This window comes from Neovison vison, chromosome 4 (genome assembly GCF_020171115.1).
Source record: "Neovison vison isolate M4711 chromosome 4, ASM_NN_V1, whole genome shotgun sequence".
NCBI classification, from domain to species: Eukaryota; Metazoa; Chordata; class Mammalia; order Carnivora; family Mustelidae; genus Neogale; species Neogale vison.
In genome coordinates this window covers 171,747,454-171,772,031 of record NC_058094.1, presented here as the reverse complement: position 1 = coordinate 171,772,031, position 24,578 = coordinate 171,747,454, and the positions used below count along the sequence as shown (strand labels likewise).

General features: G+C 36.9%; 1 protein-coding gene across 1 annotated transcript; it reads left to right on the top strand.

The window, feature by feature from the left end:
• Positions 1–13,960: 13,960 nt before the first annotated feature.
• LOC122904870 (voltage-dependent anion-selective channel protein 1-like) lies at positions 13,961–15,772 on the top strand. Its single transcript, XM_044246134.1, has one exon. The coding sequence runs from the start codon at positions 14,053–14,055 to the stop codon at positions 14,902–14,904; it is 852 nt and encodes a 283-aa protein (XP_044102069.1). The 5' UTR covers positions 13,961–14,052; the 3' UTR covers positions 14,905–15,772.
• The last annotated feature ends 8,806 nt before the right edge of the window (positions 15,773–24,578 follow it).

The window sequence follows — 24,578 nt, the reverse complement described above, 5'->3', positions numbered from 1 at the left end:
CAGATCTGATAGAATATTAGTCAGATGTTAAGTTAATCACTTTAATGTGATGATTTCTCCCTCCTCTAGTGTTTTGAATTCACTTGAGTTCAGTGATTTTATAGCAATCCAAAATAGAAGGCAGCAAGGTAATCTTTTTTTTTTCTTTTGGATTAAAAAAAACAGATGTTTTTACTAATTGATTTGGAAATAAATAAATAAAAGTTGCTGCGTGTAAATGTAGTCCAAAAGGACAACAAAATCTCTGTGTTATACAGGGAGTCTGAGTTATTCTAATTTGTCAGTGTAAGTTACATGAGATAGCTTTTATAATGCATAAGGAATTCTGACATTTAAGATAATTAATGCAAAATGGAAAACTTCTCCTAGTATGTATATTAAAGTAAGAACATATACCAAGCCTTAGTTTATTTGCAATTCATGATAAAAACGGCATTTATGAGTAGAATGGCAGGGATTCTGTGCACTGATGTTTATCATATTCAGATCCCAAGGCAAAGTAGCTTGTCACTATTTTACTAAAGCAATATCATCCTGATTTGCCTTAAAATTATACTTAGTATTCTTTTATAAGCCAATTTAGGTAAGGTTGTGTGACTTTAAAAAAATTAAAGGGTTTCATCAATCCAAGAATTTTTACTCAGACAGTATTTCATTCGATAAGCTTAATGTTGATGAACTTATTATCTTTCCTTTTTTTTCCTGAATAAATCTAATTGGTCTCACAAATGTTTGTTTTATTAACATATAATGTATTATTAGCCCCAGGGGTACAGGTCTGTGAATCGCCAGGTTTACACACTTCACAGCACTCACCATAGCACATACCCTCCCCAATGTCCATAACCCCACCCCCCTCTACCAAACCCCTCCCCCCAGCAACCCTCAGTTTGTTTTGTGAGATTAAGAGTCTCTTATGGTTTGTCTCCCTCCTGATCTTGTTTCAGCACATCTTTGTTTTAAATTCAGTTGATCCTTATAGTTAAGATATGGAAATAAACCAGATATTTGTACACAGCTACAATCTTAAACCAAGTAACTATTTAAAAAGTACTATATTTGATATGAAGAGATGTCTATGGCCAGAACTTTCATCCAAAAATATACCACAAGCTTTTTGTTAGTATTATGCAGAAGTGAGAAAGAAGGTGGGAAACTTTATATTCTTCAATATAAATGAGACTTTTACCTCCCTCTATTATTTCAGAGCTCAGTAAACATAGGGACACCTTGGAATACATTTATTTATGATTACATTTTTTTTCATGAGCCCAGGCATTCTCCAGCCTCTGAAATACACAAGCCTTATTTATTTGCTATAACCATCTGTCAGAAAATAATTTGAGTTGAACAGAAGCAGCAAAAGAATAATCCCACCTGCAGATGTTCGTCAACTGAGAAATTAATCCCAACAATTGAAATGATCATTTAAGGAGCATGGGTTTATATTTCTTTTTCATGGTGATACAATAGTTTACCTTATTTGACTCCTTGGGATAAAAAAAGAAAATGCTAATTATTTTTCATTCAGATTTGCATTTAAAACTTCACTTAAAAAAAAAAAAATTGGGTGCCTGGGTTGCTCAGTGGGTTAAAGCCTCTGCCTTTGGCTCAGGTCATGATCCCAGGGTCCTGGGATCGAGCCCCACATCGGGCTCTCTACTCCGCAGGGAGCTGCTTCCCCGCTCCCCCTGCCTGCCTCTCTGCCTACTTGTGATCTCTGTCTGTCAAATAAATAAATAAAATCTTTAAAAATAAATAAATAAAAATTAAAAATTAAACAAACCCAAAAACTTCAGGGCTTTATACAAAAATGGTTCGAGAGCCCGATGACATCTCTACCCCCTCCCTGGTATTCTGCTTCATTCTAACATACATGGTTGGTCTGCACTCCAGACAGTTCTGTAAGTGGTCTTTAAGGCAGGGGGAGTTTAGGGCTACCTTTTGAAAGGGAGAGTCTAGGAATACTACACTGTATGTTATCAACAAGATTGTATCCCTCTTAAAACCAGATAAAAAATATATATAGCCTTTCAAGGGAGGACAAATTACAAAAAGACAATCATGCAACTTTGGGGAATAGGCTGGAAAATCTGAGGGACAATTTTACCTGCTTTGTGTGTGTGTGTGTCATTGATAAAATGCCATACATTTAATTTTTTTTTAAAGATTTTATTTATTTATTTGACAGAGACCACAAGTAGGCAGAAAGGCAGGCAGAGAGAGAGAGGAGGAAGCAGGCTCCCTGCTGAGCAGAGAGCCCGATGTGGGGCTCGATCCCAGGACCCTGGGGTCAGGACCCTGGGGTCATGACCCGAGCTGAAGGCAGAGGCTTTAACCCACTGAGCCACCCAGGCACCCCAAAATGCCGTACATTTTAAAGATGATTTCTATCGATTTGCCTCTTTCTCCTTCAAATCATTCATTCGTTCCCTTTTCCTTTGTGTCATTTTCTTTCTTTTATTCATTCCCCTAACGTTTAGTGAGTATTATAGTATTATGAGACCCTTTATATTTTCTTTATTGGCCAGATTTTTTCCTACCTCCAGACTTTACATTTTCCTATTATCCTCTGATTTCTTCAATGTATTTGTTACTGCTTGAAACCATTTTATTTGTTTGGAGTTTTTTGTTTGTTTGTTTGTTGTTTGTTTTTGCTGCATCGTCCCTCTCATCATTCGATAAGCTTCCTGAGAAAAAGAAATTCTGTGTGTTGTTCAATGCTGAATTTCCCAGATCTACGGGCTTGCCTGGTATCTAGTGTTGATAATAAATGCCAGTTACCATCATCATCATTATCATCATCATCAAGAGCAGCTAACTTTTGCTGAAATTTTAAAATGTTTGTTCAATGAATGAAAGAATGCATGAATGAAGTTATATCATAGGATTCATCAAGATTAGTGAGGCCCGAATTATGTTATAATACTTAATGGTCTACTGCCTTTATAACGCTTCACTTTCAAACAACCCAGTTTCCTAAATTCAAAGGGTGATAATAGAGTCACTCTTTATTATCCTCCAGGCACATTTGGGTTTGATAGGAATTAGAATGGCATTTTTTGTGATATATTGATAAAGTATTAAATGGATAATGACTTAAGATCTTAAAGAAGTAAACGGATATTTGCTTGAGTCCTGGGCCCCTAATTGTTCCTGCATTTGGTTATGATACAAGAATCCTTAAGGGGAGGGGCACCTGGGTGGGTCAGTTGCTTGGGCGTCCAACTGTTGGTTTCGGTTCAGGTCATGATCTCAGGGATGTGGGTCATGCCGCACAGTGGGCTCTGTGCTTAGTGAGGAATCTGCTTGAGATTCTCTTCCTCTGAGCCTTCACCACTCTCTCTCTCACCCCTTTCAAATAAATAGATAAATCTTCTTTAAAAGAGAAAAGAATCCTTTTTTTTTTAAGATTTTATTCATCTGACAGAGATCACAAGTAGGCAGAGAGAGAGGAGGAAGCAGGCCCCCTGCCAAGCAGAGAGCGCCATGTGGGCCTTGATCCCAGGACCCTGAGACCATGACCTGAGGAGAAGGCAGAGGCTTTAACCTACTGAGCCACCCAGGTGACCCAAAAGAAAAGAATCCTTAAGGAGAACTGATGGGGGTGCCTGGGTGGCTCAGTGCGTTAAAACCTCTGCTTTTGGCACAGGTCGTGATCCCAGGGTCCTGGGATAGAGTCCCGCTTAGGCTCTCTGCTTGGCAGGGAGCCTTCTTCCTCCTCCCTCTCTCTCTGCAGGCCTCTCTGCTCACTTGTGATCTCTATCTGCCAAATAAAATAAATAAAATCTTAAAAAAAAAAAAAAAAAAGAAAAAGGAGAACTGATGATAACACCGAGATTCTACCTTCAGTTTGTCTCTAGTATCATCTGCTTCTGGCCTCATTTCCGCTGTTAACTCTTTTTTTTTTTTTTTTTACCTGCTGTTAACTCTTATACAAATGACATAACATGGCACAGGGCAGTGAAAAGTTTAGGTGAACAGTAAATAGTTAAATGAACTTGGACAGGTGGAAAACAAGTCAAAATAAAGAGCTAGAATTTTACAAATTTTATTTTTTTAAGATTTTATTCATTTACTTGACAGAGAGAGATCACAAGTAGGCAGAGAGACAGGCAGAGAGAGAGAGAGGAGGAAGCAGGCTCCCTGCTGAGCAGAGAGCCTCACGCAGGACTCGATCCTAGGACTCTGAGATCCTGACCTGAGCCGAAGGCAGCGGCTTAACCCACTGAGCCACCCAGGCGCCCCGAATTTTACAAATATTAATGGGAAATCTTGCATTTAGGTTTTAAAATTAGTTAATATATAATAAGAAAACTCCCAGAATGGTGTTTGTATGAAAACAAAACACCTGGACTTCTTTAAGTGATGCAAATGTATGGTAAATGTGCTAAAAACATGAAATCTCACGTGCTTTGATAAACATATATGCTCAAATAAAGGATACCGTGCTCTGTGTCTTAAGACTGACACTAAAAATTTACTTCCCTTAGAACAGGGTCGATTTAATTTATTCCTTGCTTTGCCAGAGCAGTGAGGCCTGAACCTTGCCACAGGGAATGTTTGGGGTCAAGAATGAATAGCTGTCTCTCATTCAGTTGTAGCAGGAACCTGTGCAATGGATGGTACAAAGGGGAGGATTATATGTTCCTTCCATACCAGAGATTTGAATATGGAGTAAATTTTACAAGGATGAAAAACAAACAAACAAACAGAAACGTGGAAGGGGAAAGACAGTTAAGATCTTTAATTCCGAGTCATCAAAGGAAGAAAAAAAGAGTTCTCAAGAGTTTCTTGAGAACCTATGATTTTAATTTTACCTGCTAGCTTGAAAAGATCTAAAAATGGGTAATTTATTATCACAGATTTTTTTTCACTGTGATAATAGCAGTACTACATTTAGCTTGATTCATTTAGCCATACACACAAACACAATAAATCAAAAAACCTATTGTTCTAAATGTTCTAAAGCCTAAGGAACTCTTTTTTAAATTGTTCACGCTCTAATTGTTGCTTATCAATGATGAGCAAGCTTGTTGTATTTAATGTTTCTTGGCTAATATGATAGGAAAATCAATGAAAGATTGTTTTTAATCATCCTAATACTTTAGTATTTAGTGAGGGAGAAAGAAGAAAGGATCAAACTTGTCTAAGACACAAAGATATAAGGAGAATAATATAAATATTTATGACTTCTCTGTTACCAGTAACATTAAGCAGAAAGTGGTAAAAGGTATTTCAGTTCTGAATTTTTCTAATACAAGGAATGTGGCTGAGTAGGCTACCATAGTCCTTTCCATAGCTTTGTCAGAAAGAGGACTACTTGGTCACCCCTAACAATTACTAGAGTAGGTTATTGCTTTAGACTAGACTTCGATTTCTCTTGTTTCTGTTTTTCTCTTTCCATTTCTTTAATACCTTTTGCTCTAATTATTTTTGTGGCTAAAATTCTCCAGTGGAATTCATTAGTCTTATATACTTTACTGACTTTTAAACAATTGTTTAAAAATAATAATAAATATAATAATAATAAATAATTATTAAATAAATAAATAATAATAAAAAATAATAAATAATTGTGTTCACTAGTGTTTTAAACAAGATTGCTCACTAGCAAGAATAATTCAGATAATTTAAGCTCTACAACTACCTTTATCCTAAAAATCAAGTCTGAAATTATGTCAAAGATTTTTTTTTTTAAGATTTTATTTATTTACTTGATAGAGTGAGTGAGAGAGCATGAGAGGGAAGAGGGTCAGAGGGAGAAGTATACTCCATGCTAAGCAGGGACCCCTTTGTGGGACTTGATCCTGGGAGTCCAGGATCATGACCTGAGCCAACAGTAGTTGCTTAACCAACTGAGTCCCCCAGGCGCCCCAAAGAATTTTTTTTTATTTTGTTTTTAATTATGAAATACATTCTCCTTGAAAGAGTCAACCATGTACTTATAAACTTAGAAGGCATTTTTGTTTAGGGTTTGCTGTGGATGAAATACAGAGTTTGTTTACATTATGTAGAAGTTTTTAAATCCTCTTAGATCTTTCCCTAGCATATCTGGATTAATTTTTTTCACTTAAAATGTTTCTGTCTTTCATGTAAAAAAAAAAAATCTTCAGCTAACCAGCTGAAGTTTCAATCTAAAATAAAATAAATATAAATAGTTGTTTAACTGAACCAATAACTGCCATCAGGCATATCACTAAATAAGGTTCACTTCAAATAATTGGCTCATTGTAAAGATTTGCATGCCATGTAAAATGAATAAAGCATGTCAGACTCCATTGTAAAATGTACAGTTTGTGCATATTACCTCCTTAAGATGAAATTTTAAAGAGTTTTAGATGTTAGGAATCATCTGTCATTTTATATTTAACTTTCAGCAGTGTGGTTTTTACATAACATATTCTAACAATATATCTTTTTTTAAGTAATCAGATAGAAGTATTCCCTTCTCCAATTCTGAGTTGTCTTTACAACATCTCTACACTTGAGTTGACAAAAAAAATAAAATTAACAATTAATGAGACTGCCTAAGGTAGCCATGGAATGGAGCCAAGCAAAAACTCCAGCTAAATCTCTCAACCCGTCAGTCTGTTGTAATAGAAGCAACATAAGCTCAGGCAGTAAACAACGATGATTGAGTATCCCTTTAAAAAAGTCTAGTACTCCTATCTAATTAGGATTTTTCTTTGAAGAAGGAAAATGATGCCAATCCATTCTGATATTACCAATATGAATCACTAAAAAGTTATTTAGTAAACTTTGCTAATAACTTTTCGTGCTGGGCTATGTGAAATATAAAAACCGTAGCTCTTCCATCAGGGCACTATGTATCTAATTACGGAGACAAGTTTAAAAGTCAAATTGTACTTATTCATTCACTCGTAGGAAATAAGAGAAGAAAATGATTAGCATGGACTGTTATAGTAAAATCACCATGCAAGAAAGAGTCCAGCCAGGGCTTAAGAATTTGGGAAGATAGGGTTTTGTTGACAGAAGAATGAAAGACATTATCACGATGGGAGCATATATAATGGGAAGTACAGAGTCAGGAGTATTACAGAGAGAGAAGAGAATGGCCATTTTGTTGTGTGCTCCATATGTGTGAGTTGGAAATGGTTCTCAATGGGTAGGAGTGCCGCCAAGTAATGGAAAGCTTTGGGAAATCAAATATATGATTTTAGAACTGATAAGAATTTTTTTTGTAATGTCGTATATTCTACTGATGTTGAGCCTGTGAAATTTAACAGGACATGAATGATTGTGTTAATGTTATTGTCACTCCGTCCTATTGCATTCTTCTATAAGTAAATTATAAATTTACTTATGAATGTAAGTTTAGTCATCTTGAGGTGATAACCAAAGGGTATCATATGTAGATATGATGAATGCAAACCACAACTAATCCAACAATGAAGAAACAAGTGTTTTTGTTTTCTTTTATTTAACGTCATTTATTTGTTTTTAAAGAATTTTTTTTTATTATTATTTATTCATCAGAGACAGAGAGAGAGGGAGAGGGAGAACCAGGCTCCCTACTGAGCAGGGAGCCAAGTGCAGAACGTGATCTCAGACGCCGGGATCATGACCTGAGCCAAAAGCAGGCGCTTAACCATCTGAGCCACCTAGGTGCCCTTATTTAAGTCTTTTAAAATTTGTACCACAGTCTTCTTACAAATCATGCTATAAAGTATGCTCAGGTTTCTATCATCAGCCACCAGTCTTGAGCATCACTGATTTGGTTCAAGAAATCATGCCTGTTGCCTCCTATTTGTTTAGTGGCCAACCGTCAATTCTTTAGCAAACTTCTCTCCCCAGAGTTGTCACCAAAATCTCTTTAAAATGGAAATTTGATCTTGTCATTGCCCCCCCTAGCTCACTCCACTCCTGTTTAAAAACTTTGAATCAAGTTAGAATATATTCTAGTATCCTTAGCATAACATACAAAATCTTTCCCTTTTTTTAATTTTGGCTATCCATCTAACTCTTTGTATGTAAAAATTACTCATATGCTTTAATTTCTATCTGGAAATTTACAACTCTTCAAAGTACCGTGCTATTCTGTGACTCTATGCCTGAACACTTTATATTCTTATTCATAATTTAACTGTTAAACACATTAATTCTTCTAAATGTTAGTTAAGCATCACCTCCAAGGTAAAAATATATCTGCCTTCACTGCCTTCATTTCCACATTTTTCTGCAAAGTAATCAATTTTTACTAACAAAAAGTTTTATATATAAAACAAAATGTTTTATTATAGCAAATATCATACATAGATGCACATTTGTATAAATTTATTTTTACCTATCTGTTTTCCTTATTGAATCATGTACTAGTACAAAATAAGATGTGTACTGTGTTTATCCACTTATCGCTATTACTTAACATAGTGCCTACAACATGGTAAGTTTTTATTAATACTGGTTGAATTAAAATTTATCTCCCAGCTACAAGAAACAAAACCAAGAAGTATCTTGATAAATGTTAGTTGTAGAATGGGAATAGAGAACATTTTAAAAACCAGGAGCTCTAGAACAAGCCTGTCAACCAAGTTTTATTCCATCATTCCCTGGTAATTGGCTTTTTTTAAAAAAATATTTTATTTATTTATTTGACCATCAGAGATCACAAGTAGGCAGAGAGGTAGGCAGAGAGAGAGGAAGGGAAGCAGGCTCCCTGCTGAGCAGAGAGCCTGATGCAGGGCTCAATCCCAGGACCCCAGGATCATGACCTGAGCTAAAGGCAGAGGCATTAACCCACTGAGCCACCCAGGCACCCCAGTAATTGACTTTTAAGAGACAGATATACCACCACTGCCCCAACTGAGATGTGATTCAAGAAACAAGTAAACAGACCAAGGGTTGCAAATATAAGAGACAGAGAGTGAGTCCAGGTGGACCACAAGGTCTTGATTCTGATTGCCGAGAGACCTGTAGCTTGATTAATGTGCCAGTATATTCTCTATGGCACATCTTGCCCAGGCTCATTTTACTTGCATTTTTTTCCACTTGCAATTGGTAGAATCCTAAATAATGTATCAGCTTATATATTAGCAGTCAGAAGAATTCTTATGTTTGATGAAAATAATAAAATGGAAAATTAAAAATTAAATATCACTCAAGATGCCTGGATGTCTCAGTCAATTGAACATCAGACTCTAGGTTTCAGCTCAGGTCATGATCTCAGGTCTTGGAATCAAGGCCTTCATGATACTCCATGCTCAGTGCAGTCTGATTCTTCCCTCTTCACCCCCCACCGCTTCCTCCCTTCCACTCCTTCCCCCACTTGCATGCTCTTTTAAAAAAAATAAAATCTTTTTTAAAAGATTAAATATTGGGGTGCCTGGATGGCTCAGTGGGTTAAGCCTCTGTCTTCAGCTCAGGTCATGATCTCAGGGCCATGGGGTCGAGTCCTGCATCGGGCTCTCTGCTCCGCAGGGAGCCTGCTTCCTCCTCCCCCCTCTGCCTGCCTCTCTGCCTACTTGTGATCTCTATTCTGTGTCAAATAAATAATAAAATAAATAAATAAAATCTTTTTTTAAAAAACCACCAAAAATTAAATATCACTTAAAATGATTACAGGAACATTTATTAATCTTGCTAGTACTCTCTTGTTTTGCATGCACACACACACACACACACACACACTCACACACACACACAAACACACACTCCTATATCTACTTACAAAGAGTTTCTGAAGAAGCACAGGAGGTGTTTCATGATATTTTGAATGAGTGAAAAACAAATCTTAATTTGCCAGGATCATGATAAAAGGTTTATGTTTTCTAATGTAAACATATATTCTCTACCCCAGAATAAGCCACTTCATTCAAAACATAAAATGATAATGTGATTCTGATCTTTGAAAAAGGCACTGTGATGCTTTTGCTGTACTGGTACTCTTGTTGTTTCATGGAAAAAGGGTAATGTCCTCTAAAATTCTGCAACCAAAGTAAAAAATGTCAGTGAAGATAGCTATTCTCAAATTGAAAATTCCTTTTTTACTCCTCAAATTGGAAAAATAGGAGAATTTAGCATAGGATAAGTGTGGATAGATACGATAACTATTCACCCTGCAATAATTTTTTGTGTATTATAATTTTTGTAATATATGAAATTTGGATCTTGTGAGAAGCATATGATGAGCTTGAAGTTCAGAAGGCCTATAAAAGTTTATTGTTGAGTAAATCCTGTTTTGTTCAATAAAACTTCATTATGTAAAAAACAACAACAACAAACAAGCTGCTTTGGATGTACACAAATCTCTAAAACAAAGCAAACAAAACACAAGTCCATTTTTAAAATATGGAAACAAATTCAAAAATAAAGGGAAATAGAAAAGGAATTCAACTGGACATATACCAAAAAGAATGGAATAAAGGAAGAAGCTAGAAAAAAAAAATAATTTCCAAAGTGGAATGCACATTAAAATAAGCTATATAATCTTTAGAGACCTCCATTCTGCATTGCTGTTGGAGAATGGCTCCCCAGCCCAGCCCCCACCCTGACCACCACCTCCAAGAATGAGATTGCCAGAATACGCAAGGGAATTTGTGGTATTATAAAATACAGTATATCCTTAAATTGGAATGTCATGTTCTCTGCTTTTTGCCCTGTGCTTTTCTGCCTGAGATCCTGGTTAATGAAAAATTTATTAATGTCTTACATTTAATTTGATATGATAGCAAGAGAAGTATTTGTTGGAGTAACCTGTAAAATCTGGGAAGAGAAAATAAATGGACTCACAGTACTAAGTACAGAGTATCCACATCAACTTTAAAACAGAGCAAAAAATTATGTGATTTGACATCGACAGTGGCATTACACTAGTCAGTAACAAATGAAGTTTTAGGAGGAAATTACCATTGTCGATGCCATTTTCATTGCTTGGCTGGATTTGCTTTGACTTTATTATATAAAATAGTATGTGTGGAATACATTTTCTCAAACTATATATAAACAAGTTTGCATTCTTTCTACTTTTACTCACCTTGACCATAATATGGTTTTATTGATAATACTTTTGAAATAATGTTTTAATTAAAATAATATAGTTTTTAGGGAAATTTTATAAAACAAGAAGAAAATGAAGTCAAGGGATTACTTATAATTTTAGTATTTAAGTGTAAGTACTGCTAATATTCTTTTTCATTTTTAAATTTCAGACAAATACTTTTTTAAAAAGATTTATTTATTTATTTTAAAGAGAGAGAGGAGTGGGGGGGAGGGGCAAGGGGAGAAGAAGGAGAGAAAGAATCTCAAGGAGACTTCCCACTGAGCATGGAGCCCAAGGCTAGGCTCCATCTCAGGACCCTGAGATTATGACCTGAGTCAAAATCCAGAGTCAGACACTTAACCGACTGAGCCACCCAGGGGCTCCGTGGCAAACATTCTTTTTATCATCAAGTAGTATATAAAAATCTGGGTTTCTTTTTGCTTTTATTACATCACAGTATTTCAAACTGTTGTATATTCTTTTGAGTACTATTTTGAGTGGTAGCGTAATTTTCCATTCAATGAACCAAATCCACTTACCACAGCTCAGTACTTGAATCTAATTCCTTCTCAGATTGATCTTTAAAGTCTATAAGAGTAACACATCAAAGTTAAGCGGCTGATCTTAACTACCACATATTTATAATTTTGAAGATAACTTAGTCTCCAAAAGACAGGCTTTGGGATGCCTGGGTGGCTCAGTCAGTTAAGTGTTTGCCTTTAGCTCAGGTCATGATTCCAGGGTCCTACAATCAAGTCCCACATTGGGCTCCTTGCTCAGTGGGGATTCTGTTTCTCCCTATGCCTGCCAGTCCCCCTGCTTGTGCTTTCTCTCTTGCTCACATGCTCTCTCTCTCTGACAAATACATAAAATCTTTAAAAAAAAAAAAAAAAAGCTGATGTATATTTCCAAATTGTCACTCATGCCTTTGGTCGCAAAATAACTGATGATGAAATTTGCCTTCATTTAAAAAATATAGGCAAACATGACCACTATGTTGATAAGCCATGAAGAACAGTATTGTGCTTTCACTCAGGGTTAAATATCAAAATCATTTTGCTTACAGAAAGATATGAATATTTCTTAGATATATAATATTGTTTTTTTAAAAGATTTTATTTATTTATTTGACAGAGAGAGCGAGAGACACAAGCAGGCAGAGTAGCAGAGGGAGAGGGAGAGCAAGTGCCCCACTGATAGGGAGCCCAGTGCAAGGCGTGATCCCAAAACCCTGGGATCATGACCTGAGCTGAAGGCAGTCGCTTAATCAACTGTGTTTTTCTTTTTTACGTTCATTGATAAAATCTAGCCTTATATGATAGAGCTTTCCATTTTTCCTCATAGAAATGAATGTGGAGGAATTACATTTTCCTCTCCAGACCTAAAATGTTTAAATTACTGAGATTTCCAGTGACCTCTTTCAGGTTGACACGCTGGAGCAGTTACTTAGTCAGCTAGCCTGGCAGATATGTAATTTAGTGACAAACGTGGTTACTAGGTTACAAATGAGTTATGCTGTCCTTAGTGAACTGTAGAGCTGTGAATACCCAAATTAGTTTCCTTCTCCCAAATTTAAAAATATTAAATTCCAGAAACTGGATCATGATGACAAATTGAATGAATAAAGATATATAACTCCTCATCTATCTAAAATACCCTAAAATAATGAAAAATATGTTTAAAAAATTATTTACTATGCTGGAAAGTGAGGCAGTCATAAACTAGGTATAAAATCAGTTTGTCAAAATAAGTAGCTTTCATATTACAATAGCTTTTCTATTACAACCAGTTAGAAAATGTAACTGAAAAAAAAAAATCAGTAAATACCAAGAAATAAACCTATCAACAAACATTCACTGATTCTGTGAGGAAGTTTCTAACATTTTACTAAAGAATATAAAAGAATTGAGCAATTGGAAACATGCTATTTTTAAATGTGAAGACATATTTGTACAGATTTCAGGTTTTATCCAGCTCTCCATTCCATTGATCTATAACTCAGTGCAATTCCAAACAAAATAACAAATAAAATACTGCATTAATAAAATACTGCATTAGTTTGTTTGTTTGTTTGTTTTTGTTTTTTTTTACCAAATGACAGAAATGAATCTCAGAAAGTATATCCAGAATGAAACTTATGTGGCTAATTTCTTTCTTGGCTTCTGACATAAGAATCTAGATTATTCAGATATGAACTGGGCCATTTCTTTATGCCTAGACTTTCAACCAGCCAAAAAGATCCTTCCCAAGAGAAGTTCCTGTAGAGGAGGGAGGGACCACAGCACAACATGTGACCACAGCACTCAATTGTGTCCACCAGATTTTGGGAAACTTCATGAAAGCTCTTCCTTGCCCTGCGATTATCAACCTTCCTCACATCAAGAGTAGGTAAGGACAAGTAGTGGGCTCACATGTTTGACCTTGACTAGTTTTGCCATTATTTTGTACATTTTTCAGCAGTGAAATCAGATTGAGTCTTCAGCTTTATTCCCATTTCTTGCAAGGGAAGAGTATTTATACAATTGGACATATTTTGTTATCTTCCCCTTACAAATTTTAAACCCTTTTTTTGTATTCTACAATAATCTGTAAACATATTTATTTTTACCTGCTTTTTTTTAACTTTTCAGATCAAAATTTTTATATAGCATTCATTTGTGAAAATAAGACCTCTCACATAAAAAATAAAAATAAAATATGGCCAAGGATATGCATAGTACTCTTATGAAGATATTATACAAAGAGGCTGGAGTTGGGAACCTTGACATAATGAAAAATAGGTTACTTTAAAGAAAAAGGAAATAAGGGGGGTGCCTAGGTGGCTCAGTCAGTTGAGTGTCTGACTCCTGATTTCAGCTCAGGTCATGATCTGAGGGTCCCGAGATGGAGCCCTGCATCTGGCTTTGCACTCCAAGCTGGGTGTGGAACCTGCTTAAGATTCTCTCCCTCGGTCCGCGCCGTCCCGCCCTCGGCCCGCTCGCTTCGTTCTTCTCACTGCAGCCCCCGCGGTAGCAGCCGCTGAGCCCGCCGCCGCTGCCGCTAAGCAGAAGATGGCCGTGCCTCCCACGTATGCTGATCTTGGCAAATCTGCCAGGGATGTCTTCACCAAGGGTTATGGATTTGGCTTAATAAAACTTGACTTGAAAACAAAATCTGAGAATGGACTGGAATTTACAAGCTCAGGTTCAGCCAACACTGAGACTACCAAAGTGACGGGCAGTCTGGAAACCAAGTACAGGTGGACCGAATATGGTCTGACGTTTACAGAGAAATGGAACACTGACAACACGCTAGGCACAGAGATCACTGTGGAAGATCAGCTTGCATGTGGACTGAAGCTGACCTTTGATTCATCCTTCTCACCAAACACAGGGAAAAAAAATGCAAAAATCAAGACAGGGTATAAGCGGGAGCACATCAACCTGGGCTGCGATGTGGATTTCGACATTGCCGGTCCTTCAGTCCGGGGTGCTGTGGTGCTGGGCTATGAAGGCTGGCTGGCTGGCTACCAGATGAATTTTGAGACTGCGAAGTCTCTAGTGACCCAGAGCAACTTCGCGGTTGGCTACAAGACTGACGAGTTCCAGCTCCACACTAACGTAAATGATGGGACAGAGTTTGGTGGCTCCATTTATCAGAAGGTGAACAAGAAGTTAGAGACCGCTGTCAATCTGGCCTGGACTGCAGGAAATAGTAACACTCGCTTTGGAATAGCAGCCAAATATCAGATCGACCCTGACGCCTGCTTCTCGGCTAAAGTGAACAACTCCAGCCTGATAGGTTTAGGATACACTCAGACCCTAAAGCCAGGTATCAAACTGACGCTATCAGCTCTGCTGGATGGCAAGAATGTCAATGCTGGCGGCCACAAGCTTGGTCTAGGACTGGAATTTCAGGCATAAATGAATACTGTACAATCGTTTAATTTTAAACTATTTTGAGCATAGCTACCTTCAGAATTTAGTGTACCTTTTAATGTTGTATGTCTGGGATGCAAGTATTGCTAAATATCATGTTAGACCTCCAGGTGAAAGATGATTCAGCTTTAAGGTGTTACCCTTTCAGAGGTACAGAAGAAACCCAGTTCCAAGAAAAGTCCTTTGAGCTGTAGACTTGGAGGAGCTTGGGGCCCCCTCTAGAGAGTTCAGGTTTCTTTTTTATCTAGAAATGGCTGCAAATGGAAGCTGATAATTTGTAGGCACTTTGTTCATTGGTATTGAGTACATGAATGAAATTATGACTTCTTGAGAATTGAACTGGGTTTCCTGTCTGAAGGAAGGAGAGACTCATGGGTGGTAATGTACACACTCATCTGAAAGAGACTTTTTTAGACAGAATTTCCTGACCTGTTTCCACTCCAGTCCATCACCTCTTTTACACCAAAAGTAGTCTGCAGGGTGTGGTAGCTGTTTCTTTTGTGCCATTTTGAGGGTGGAAAAGTTGGATGTGATGAAGCCAATAATTCAGGACTTAATTCCCTCTCATGTTGTGGTTTTCTGCCCTTGCACCAGAGTATGAAATAGCTTCTAAGAGTCCCAGCTCTGAGCTGGGAAGAGTCTCTGTGACTGTAATCGCATTGTGACAACACTCGGAATCGAAATTGGACTTGTTATATTCTCGCCACTCAGTTTATTTTTTAGCCGTTTAATGGGTACATTTTAGAGTCTTCCATTTTGTGTGGAATTAGATCCTCCCCTTCAAATGCTGTAATTAACATCACTTAAAGTAAAACTTGAATAAAATATTGAAACCTCAAAAAAAAAAAAAAAAGATTCTCTCCCTCTTCCTCTACCCCTTCTTCCCTCACCCCTACCACCCTGCTCATGTCTGTGCTTTCTCTCTCTCTCCCTCTCTCACTATTGCTCTTGCTCGCACTCTCAAAAAAAAAAAAGAAAGAAAGAAAGAAAAAGAAAAAGGAAAAAAAAGGACCATTTAGTCAAGAAGGGAGAAAATCAGGTGTTTGGGGCTTAAAATACTTAAAATTTTCCTAGAGCTTACACTTTTGTTTTCCTTTCTTTTCTTCTCTTTTGCTATTTTATTTAGATCTCCTGGTAGAGGTTCTGTGTGTGTGTGTGGTGAGGGGTGGTAATGTAATTAAACAAGGAGGCCATTAGATTGAGGTGGATTTAATGCCTTGGTAGTCTACCTAAGCAAATGAAAGCCCAAGTGCAGGTCAGTGCAAGTGCATCTGAGAAAATGAAACCTGAGAGCAACCAACCATAAACAGCCAACTGTTTTCCCCAAATAAGGCAGTCATTTAAGCTATAGCCAATCACATATTTCCTTGTTTTGCTTATATACTTTCTCTGTGAAAACCTTTACCCTTGCTCCTTTTAGCAGAGCATTCCTAACCACCTTTGGTTTGGCTCTGTGTGATTTGAATCAATGTCGCTCAAACAAACTCTTGAAAATTTTAATGGGCCTCAGTTTATCTTTTAAAAAAAGAAAAAAATGGCTACTCTATTGAATTAGGAATTGTTGTTGTTGTTGTTGTTGTTGTTTTCAGGTAAGCTTTGAGCATGAACATGAGGCTTGAACTCACAACCCTGAGATCAAGAGTCACATGCTCTGGGACTGAGCCAGCCAGGTACGTCCAGTTTATCATTTGACTAGGGATGCTTAACCATTAGGAAACCGCCTAATTCAGTTTTACATGTCCACCATCTGCTGTCTACTCTCTGTCTATCTGTTACATGTACCCTTCCCTCAACTGGTCCTCAGCCTAATGAGAGCACAAGAACCTCCTGGAGGCTTTCTTAATTACATCATGGAGAACTTTGCATATGGAAGGGAAACGAATTCCTATCACATGCATGGATGTTGCTGTGTTCAGTCATACGGACCCAGGGTTCACTGGATGTTGATTTAACTCTTGTGAATGGATAATGCCGAAATTGTTGGAATACGATAAGAAAACTTAGAAATTGTCTAAGGTTTCAAACTAATGCATTCATTTATTTTTAAAGATGTGTGAGGATTCCTGGGTGACTCAGTCAGTTAAGCAATTGCCTTTGGCTCAGGTCATGATCCCAGGATCCAGGAATCAAGTACCACACCGGGCTCCTTGCTCAATGGGGAGCCTGCTTCTGTTTCTGCCTGCCTCTCTTTCTCTCTCCTCTCTCTCTGACAAATAAGTAAATTAAAATCTTAAATTAAAAAAAAAAAAAAAAAGAATATGGGGCACCTGGGTGGCTCAGTGGGTTAGGCCGCTGCCTTTGGCTCAGGTCATGATCTCAGCGTCCTGGGATCGAGTCCCGCATCAGGCTCTCTGCTCAGCAGGGAGCCTGTTTCCCTTTCTCTCTCTCTGCCTGCCTCTCAGTCTACTTGTGATTTCTCTCTGTCAAATAAATAAATAAAATCTTTTTTTTAAAAAAAGAATAGTTTAAAGCAATACTTAGAATTTTTGATTTTACATTGTCATGGATGTGAACTAAATTTTGGAATTTCACTATATGTTAGTATTCATTTATACCATTCATTTATAATTCTGTAAGCAAGATTATTTCCTTTATTGTCCAATTGTGTATTTTGGGCATTTTAAATATGATATTTTGGGGCAGGTATTAAAAATTTGTAATATAAAGAAATAGGCATGGTAATAAATTGTGATGGTCTTATTTAAAAAAATACAAGAACGATCATATTTACAAGCACAGTATATGTCAGTACATCATAAAAGGAGAGAATTTCAAGACCATTGTTAGGTGGATAAAAGCTAGTCTTAAGAAATACATTCATAATTCCTTCCCAACTTTTAGGGACTTTTCTATGGTGTCTGTCTCAATGTTCCTTAGTTGTAATTAATTTCTCCATTTCTTTTTTCTTATGCTCTTTTGCTCCCCAGTGGTCACTTTCAACATACTCTACTTGTATTATAGTTGGTTGTTTATGAAACTGTGTCCAAGACTAGACAGCATTATTTTATCCCACCCACTGGTAGCACAGACGAAATAACTTTTGAAGTGGACCAAAGCAGCATTCTAAACCTTTCTGCTTAAAACATTTCTGGAAAGCTCCAGAAATGATATAGTAAGAAAAAATAAAGAGTATCGGGAATTTTCAAATTCTGTCTGAGGATTAATTTTTGGAGGCATTGAACCAGGATAAGAATTTGTTTTTGTGTCCTTTTTTTATTTAAAAAAAAATAATAAAGCAAAATACTTAGTAAATAGTGAAATTTGAAATAGGATATATCAGCCATAGATACAGAGAGCTAAAAAGGCTCACAAGTTCAGTTTGCTCCTTTGATAGACACTGAAAAATATTAGCATGTGATTGATAGGTTTCAGGTGAGAGGTTTCATTTCTTTACAAAGGAATTGTGGGTAGTATTAGACCGAGGAAACCAGGAGGACAGGAAGATAGGCTACAAGAATGTTTAACTTCATATTAACTGCTCATCAGCACTTTTTATACTAGGTTGTTTTAATTTTTTTCATTAAATTCCTCCCCTCTCTTTTTTATCTAACCAAAAAATGCTTTGGATACAACCAAAAATTCTTAATGCTGAAGTTTCATGAGTTTCTACACGTATTTTGAGGCATAGATGTGCATGTTTCTCTTTTTCTTCTCTAAGACCCTGTATAATTTTAGGCAACTTCATTGGTCTGAGACATTATGATAATATCTCTTCTACAGACACTGGAATGTTGCTAGAAGCTAAAAGCTTCTTACAGACTGAGAAGCTATCTTACTCACATAGCCTCTTTGGTACAGATAGAATATGTATCAATTTTTAGATAAATGGAATTAATTAGCAGCTCACTTTCACATCCTCTAAAAACATGAGCCCCTTTAATATGTTACAACCCTACAGCAGATTTCAAATTTTAACAAAGACTTTTGAAAATCTGTACTAAATATTGGGAAAACTTTTACCTATTTAAATCATTGCTCTTGGGTATGCCGGTAATCAACTTTACTGAATACCCTTACTCAGTCTCTATGTGGACATTAGAGTTACTGTGGGGGGTAGGACTCATTCTGGCTTGAGGAAGATCTTGCTGCATGAAGAACTGTGCTTGAAATTCTTTGAAGTGTCAAGTATCCTACACATGAAAGACAAAGGCAGTTTTTTTTTTAATTTAATTTTATTTTTTCAGTGTTCCAAGATTCATTGTTTATGCACCACACCCAGTGCGCCATGTAATACGTGCCCTCCTTAATCCCCACCACCAGGCTCACCCATCTTCCACCCCCCTCCCCTCCAAAACCCTCAGTTTGTTTCTCAGAGTCCACAGTCTCATGGTTTGTCTCTCCCTCTCATTTCCCTCACTTCACTTTTCCCTTCCTTCTCCTAATGTCCTCCATACTATTCCTTATGTTCCACAAATAAGTGAAACCATATGATAATTGACTCTCTCTGCTTGACTTATTTCACTCAGCATGATCTCCTCCAGTCCTGTCCATGTTGATACAAAAGTTGGGTATTCATCCTTTCTGATGGCAGAGTAATAGTTAATCTCTCAGTTTCTATTCAGTTGTGTAGTTCTGTCAAAGGAGTCCTCCTTCTTGAAGTTCCATTTAAGAAACTGGGTAGATGTTAGCATCCTTTGAATTTTTTCCCCATATTTTGATACATCTTATCATCTCTTGAGTTTTGCCAACCTCAGTTTTAATGTTTCTTCTTGAATGATCACTTCATCTCCATTATAGGTGTTACACTCCTCCAGAATTCACACATGTCGTACTTGCCTCTTTAGTGTAACTTCAAGAAGTTCTTTCTAAATAGTGAAACTCTAATGTTCTAAAAATAAATGAGGATATGTCTACCGTTCAGGTATTTGTTATGCTTATATTCTTATAGCAACAGACCCCAATTATGTGGCTATATATTTATGATCATATTTATTATCTGTTGTATAACTCTAAAGGGAATAGGTAAGTTTCTCACCTTAGTACATTTTCAGCATTTTCAGAGAAACATTCTGACAGACTCCCTTTATCATCGCCTTCCTTTTCCCATTGTGCTTTAAAATTTTTAAACATTTTTTTCCCTTCCTTCAGCCCCTGCCATCTTTCCTCCCAGTGAGTCTCTTCTTGAACAAGCAGCTACGGGGTTTACTGAAGCTGAACATTTACAGGACTATCATTAACCATTTTCCTCTGATATTCCACATTCTTCTGAAATGTTGTTAAAATATTTTTGGACTCAGTCACTTGGGACTGGTGAGATTTTGATGCCTCTTTGAGTGACCTTGACTATCCTTTAGGATAAGGTATCATCACTCTATGAAGTGAGATGTTATGGGACTGGCTTTTCTGTTCTTGGTTGAGAAAGTCAACTCTATCCCTCAGGGAAAAGTGGACCTGTTTACATCTTTAAGTTCTGCTGAATACAGAGTTTTTAATACCTGAGGAATATTCTCCACTACAGGTGACTCCTGGCTCCAGAGTCTTCTTCAATGGGTCTGTTCTTCTCATCAGCTTTATGATATTTTTCTACTCAAGCAGCAAATCTTTTTGCTAGCTTGTTTTCCCTCATAGTGTGTCAGCTTTTTACTGTACAAACATCAAAGCTGTACACATACCAAAATTTCCAAGGGAAACTCAAAAAGAATTGAGCCTTGTAGCCATAATTCAGACAACACCATCAGAGTACCACATACTTGCCACACAGTTAGCTGGAAAGATAACATTTTTGTGGTCATCAGCAGGCCCTCGTTGCCTCTCAAGGGCACTACAGCTCTGCCTCTGGCCAGTTGCTTATGGGTTATAGCTGCCTTCCCATAACTCTGTGAGTGTTCTACATCAAAATAAAACTGTACCTGAAAACCAAGACAGACCATCAGTGGGGCTGGAGGAGAGGGAATGGTTTAATAAATTAGTGATCTTTAACTTTGATCTGGTCACTGCACAAATAGAAAGAATTATAATTTTTATAGTATACTAAGGGAATGAAAAAGGAAAATTATAGCCAGAGAAAAGATGCTCTAGGCCCACCTATCTCCACAGGAAACCCAGGAGGTCAAAACAGTGCTGTTCCCTAGCCAAACCTATAGAACTGAGAGTAAATAAAATTAGATTTACAGTGTAGGTTCTGCCTCTTCAATAATTTCATGACCTGGATCTTCAAAATTACAGCCAGTATTTGATGACAGCAATGCAGATCACAAATCATCTTCTTGTACAATATGTTATTGAAAAGCTTAACACTCCTATGAGGTTGACCAGTGTCTTAATCAGCTAAGGTACTCTATCAAAATCTGTTAAACTGGGTGTCTTAAATAATAGACATTTATTTCTTACAGTTTCAGACGCTGGGAAGTCACACGATCTAGGTGTTAACAGATTTAGTTATTGGTGAGGGCCCTTTTCCTGGCTTATAGAGAGCCATCTTCTCCTTATATCTTCTAATTCTGGTTATAGAGAAAAAGTTCTGGTCTCTTGCCCTTCTTATAAGAATGCAGTGCTAAAAAAAATAATAAGAAGAAGAATGCAGTGGTATCATGGGGACCCCACCCTCATGATCTCATCTAAAACTAATTAATTAAAAGCCCCATCTCCAAGTACCATCACACTGGGAGGTCGGTCTTCAACATGTGAATTTGAGGAGGACACAAACATTTAGTTCATAAGAGCATCCTATGAGGTTATTAAGTATATTCTTTTTTTTTTTTTTAAGATTTTATTTATTTATTTGACAGAGAGAGATCACAAGTAGGCAGAGAGAGAGGAAGGGAAGCAGGCTCCCTGCCGAGCAGAGAGCCCGATGCGGGACTCGATCCCAGGACCCTGAGATCATGACCTGAGCTGAAGGCAGCGGCTTAACCCACTGAGCCACCCAGGCGCCCTATTAAGTATATTCTAACTGATAACTTTAGACAGGTTATTCAAGGACATGAACTATTAAATTGCAGTTAGATTTCTAATCAAAATCATCTGTCTCAATAAAAAAATCTTAAAAAAAAAAAATCATCTCTCTCCATCTATATTCCCCCCCTTTGGTAAACCATTTTTTATTGCTCAATGATTTTACTCCACTGTTAAAACAATGTATTTATGAAACAATGTTTAATGTTCATGTAACTGTACAATTCTCCAATCCCATCATCATTCCTTTTGACTCTTAATACAATTGCAAAGCAGTCATTTTTCCCCCCACATGTGTTATTCACCCATTGACTTAATAAGCACTAATGACATTACTCCTATATGAGAAGTACTAGAGTTAAAAAGAAAGGAACTCACAGTCTGGTCAAGGTGATAAAGAAGCTAACACACAATTACATCTTGCTGAAAGAAGCCATGCAAGCTTAGGGAGGACACCTAACCAGCAGAGCGAGGCAAGGGGAGATGAGCCAAAAATTCAGTTTATATGAGGAATTATAATAAACTAGGGTGTGGGGAAGTTGAATAGGATTTCCTGATGGGATGGCCAAAAGATCATGTTTCTAAGATAAAGCTAACAATTCATGTAAAATCAGAGAAATAACACTGTGCTTTGGGAAAATTTATGTTCTGTTTTAAGAACTGGGCGTGGCAGTGGAAATGGAAGGATATCATTTGAACATTGTCAGGGGCAGCGACATTTAAAAAGTTGCACATTTTCTATGAAATTGTGAATTTCCTCTTGGTTTCAGTAAGGTGCCATGAATTATTTTTTTTAAAGATTTTATTTATTTATTTGACAGACGGAGATCACAAGTAGCAGAGAGGCAGGCAGAGAGAGAGGAGGAAGCAGGCTCCCCGCTGAGCCGAGAGCCTGATGTGGGGCTCCATCCCAGGACCCTGGGATCATGACCTGAGCTGAAGGCAGAGGCTTTAACCCACTGAGCTACCCAGGTGCCCCTGCCTTGAATTATTTTAAGAAAGAGAGTAAGATGAACAAATTTGATTCAAGAAATGCATTTAATGTGGAGAATAAGAAGGTTCCATAGCTCAAGTGTTAGAGCATTGGTCTTGTGCTATGGAGAAGAGATTGTGAGGGGAAGAAAGCTGTGAGATTGGAAAAATAAAATTCAGGTAAGTGGTGTAGGGGGAGATGGGGTGGCTGGATGATGGGCATTGGGGAGGGTATGTGTTGTGGTGAGCACTGTGTATTGTGTAAGACTGATGAATCACAGACCTGTACCCCTGAAACAAATAATATATGTTAATAATTTTAAAAAATTTTAAAATTTAAAAACCTTCTAATCATATAGATTAAAAAAACAAACAGAAGAGTAACATGTACATATAATACTTGACAGCATTATGGGTGAGGCATTAAATGAGGCAAAAATCAACAGCACATATTAATAATTGGATTTAGCTATGGAGAAGACTAAAAAATTAAAGATAACTTCCAAATTTCTGACTTGAGCAACTTTGTTGATGTTCATTCTATAACAAAATAGAATGGTAAGCAGGATAATTAGGAATATGTGTGTTTGTTTGGGATGAGACTGATGTACCAGAGAGAATTTCAAAATACAATTCCATTTTCAGAAAAAAGTTACATGAATATAAGAAACTGTCCCTGAAGGCCAAGTTTTGTCTAAAGGAAAGGCTATGGTTTAGATAATTTATGAAAAGTATGTAGAATGAGAAGAAAAAAGTATGTGAAATGAGAGTCAAAGAGAGGAATCCCAGCATTTGTGAAATTAAAAGAGAATGAGGTGCTTACAAAAGAGATTAAGCATCACTAATTTTTGATGAGAGTAGTTCACCCACATTTTCTCAAGTTCTCTTCTTCATCATTCTGCAACTGAAAAAAAAAAATCTGGTTTCTGCCTTAACTTTTCCATTGAACTTGGTCTTGCAAATGATCTTCTTAAGTCAAATGTTCTCTGCCAAGTCCTATTTTTATTTGACATCCCAGGTACTTTTCAGTGTATCACCTTATTTCAGGAACTAACTTCCTTCCTTCCTTCCTTCCTTCCTTCCTTCACATCTCACAACCTGGGAGTTCTGGGAGTTCTTCCTAACTCTTTAGCTGCTTTAGTTCAGCCTCCTCTGATGGCCACTCTTCTACCAAATCTCTTAATGTTAACATTTCCTCAAGCTCAGATGTTGGACAGTTTCTTTTTATATACACTCTCCACAGCTTGTCATGGATTTGGAAAAATATCTACATACCAGCAACACTCAAATTTGAACTTGAACCTAAACTTCTCCTCAGAGCTCCATACTTACATAGCCAGCTATGTACTTGTCATCTCCACTTGGTTATCTAGTAGGCATCTAAAATTGTGTGTATTTCATTATGCATATATCTTGTTATTCACATTTCCTCTTTTATCTCATATCTAATATATAAAAATTTTCTCATTCTTCCTCCAGAATATATCTCAAATATTTGTTTGGCTACCATATGGCAATAAATGTAAAAAATAAATAAATAAAATTTAAAACCTACTTGAATGACTCTAATAGCCTCCTCATAATAGTCTAACTGGCACTTTTGCTTTTCTTGCAGTTGATTCTCAATTCAGTGACTGGAGTGATTTTTTAAAAATACACATCTGATTAATATCACTACATTGCTACAGTCATTAATAACTTCCTCTAACTAACAATAAAATTCATGAGCTTGGTGTTCCTTATAAAGCTTTGCATGAATTTACTGTGTATTTTTTAGGCTCATCTCATAACAT

What these genes read in the sequence shown, in the direction of transcription:
- LOC122904870 (XM_044246134.1), top strand. Translation starts at nt 14,053, where the DNA reads ATGGCCGTGCCTCCCACGTATGCTGATCTTGGCAAATCTGCCAGGGAT.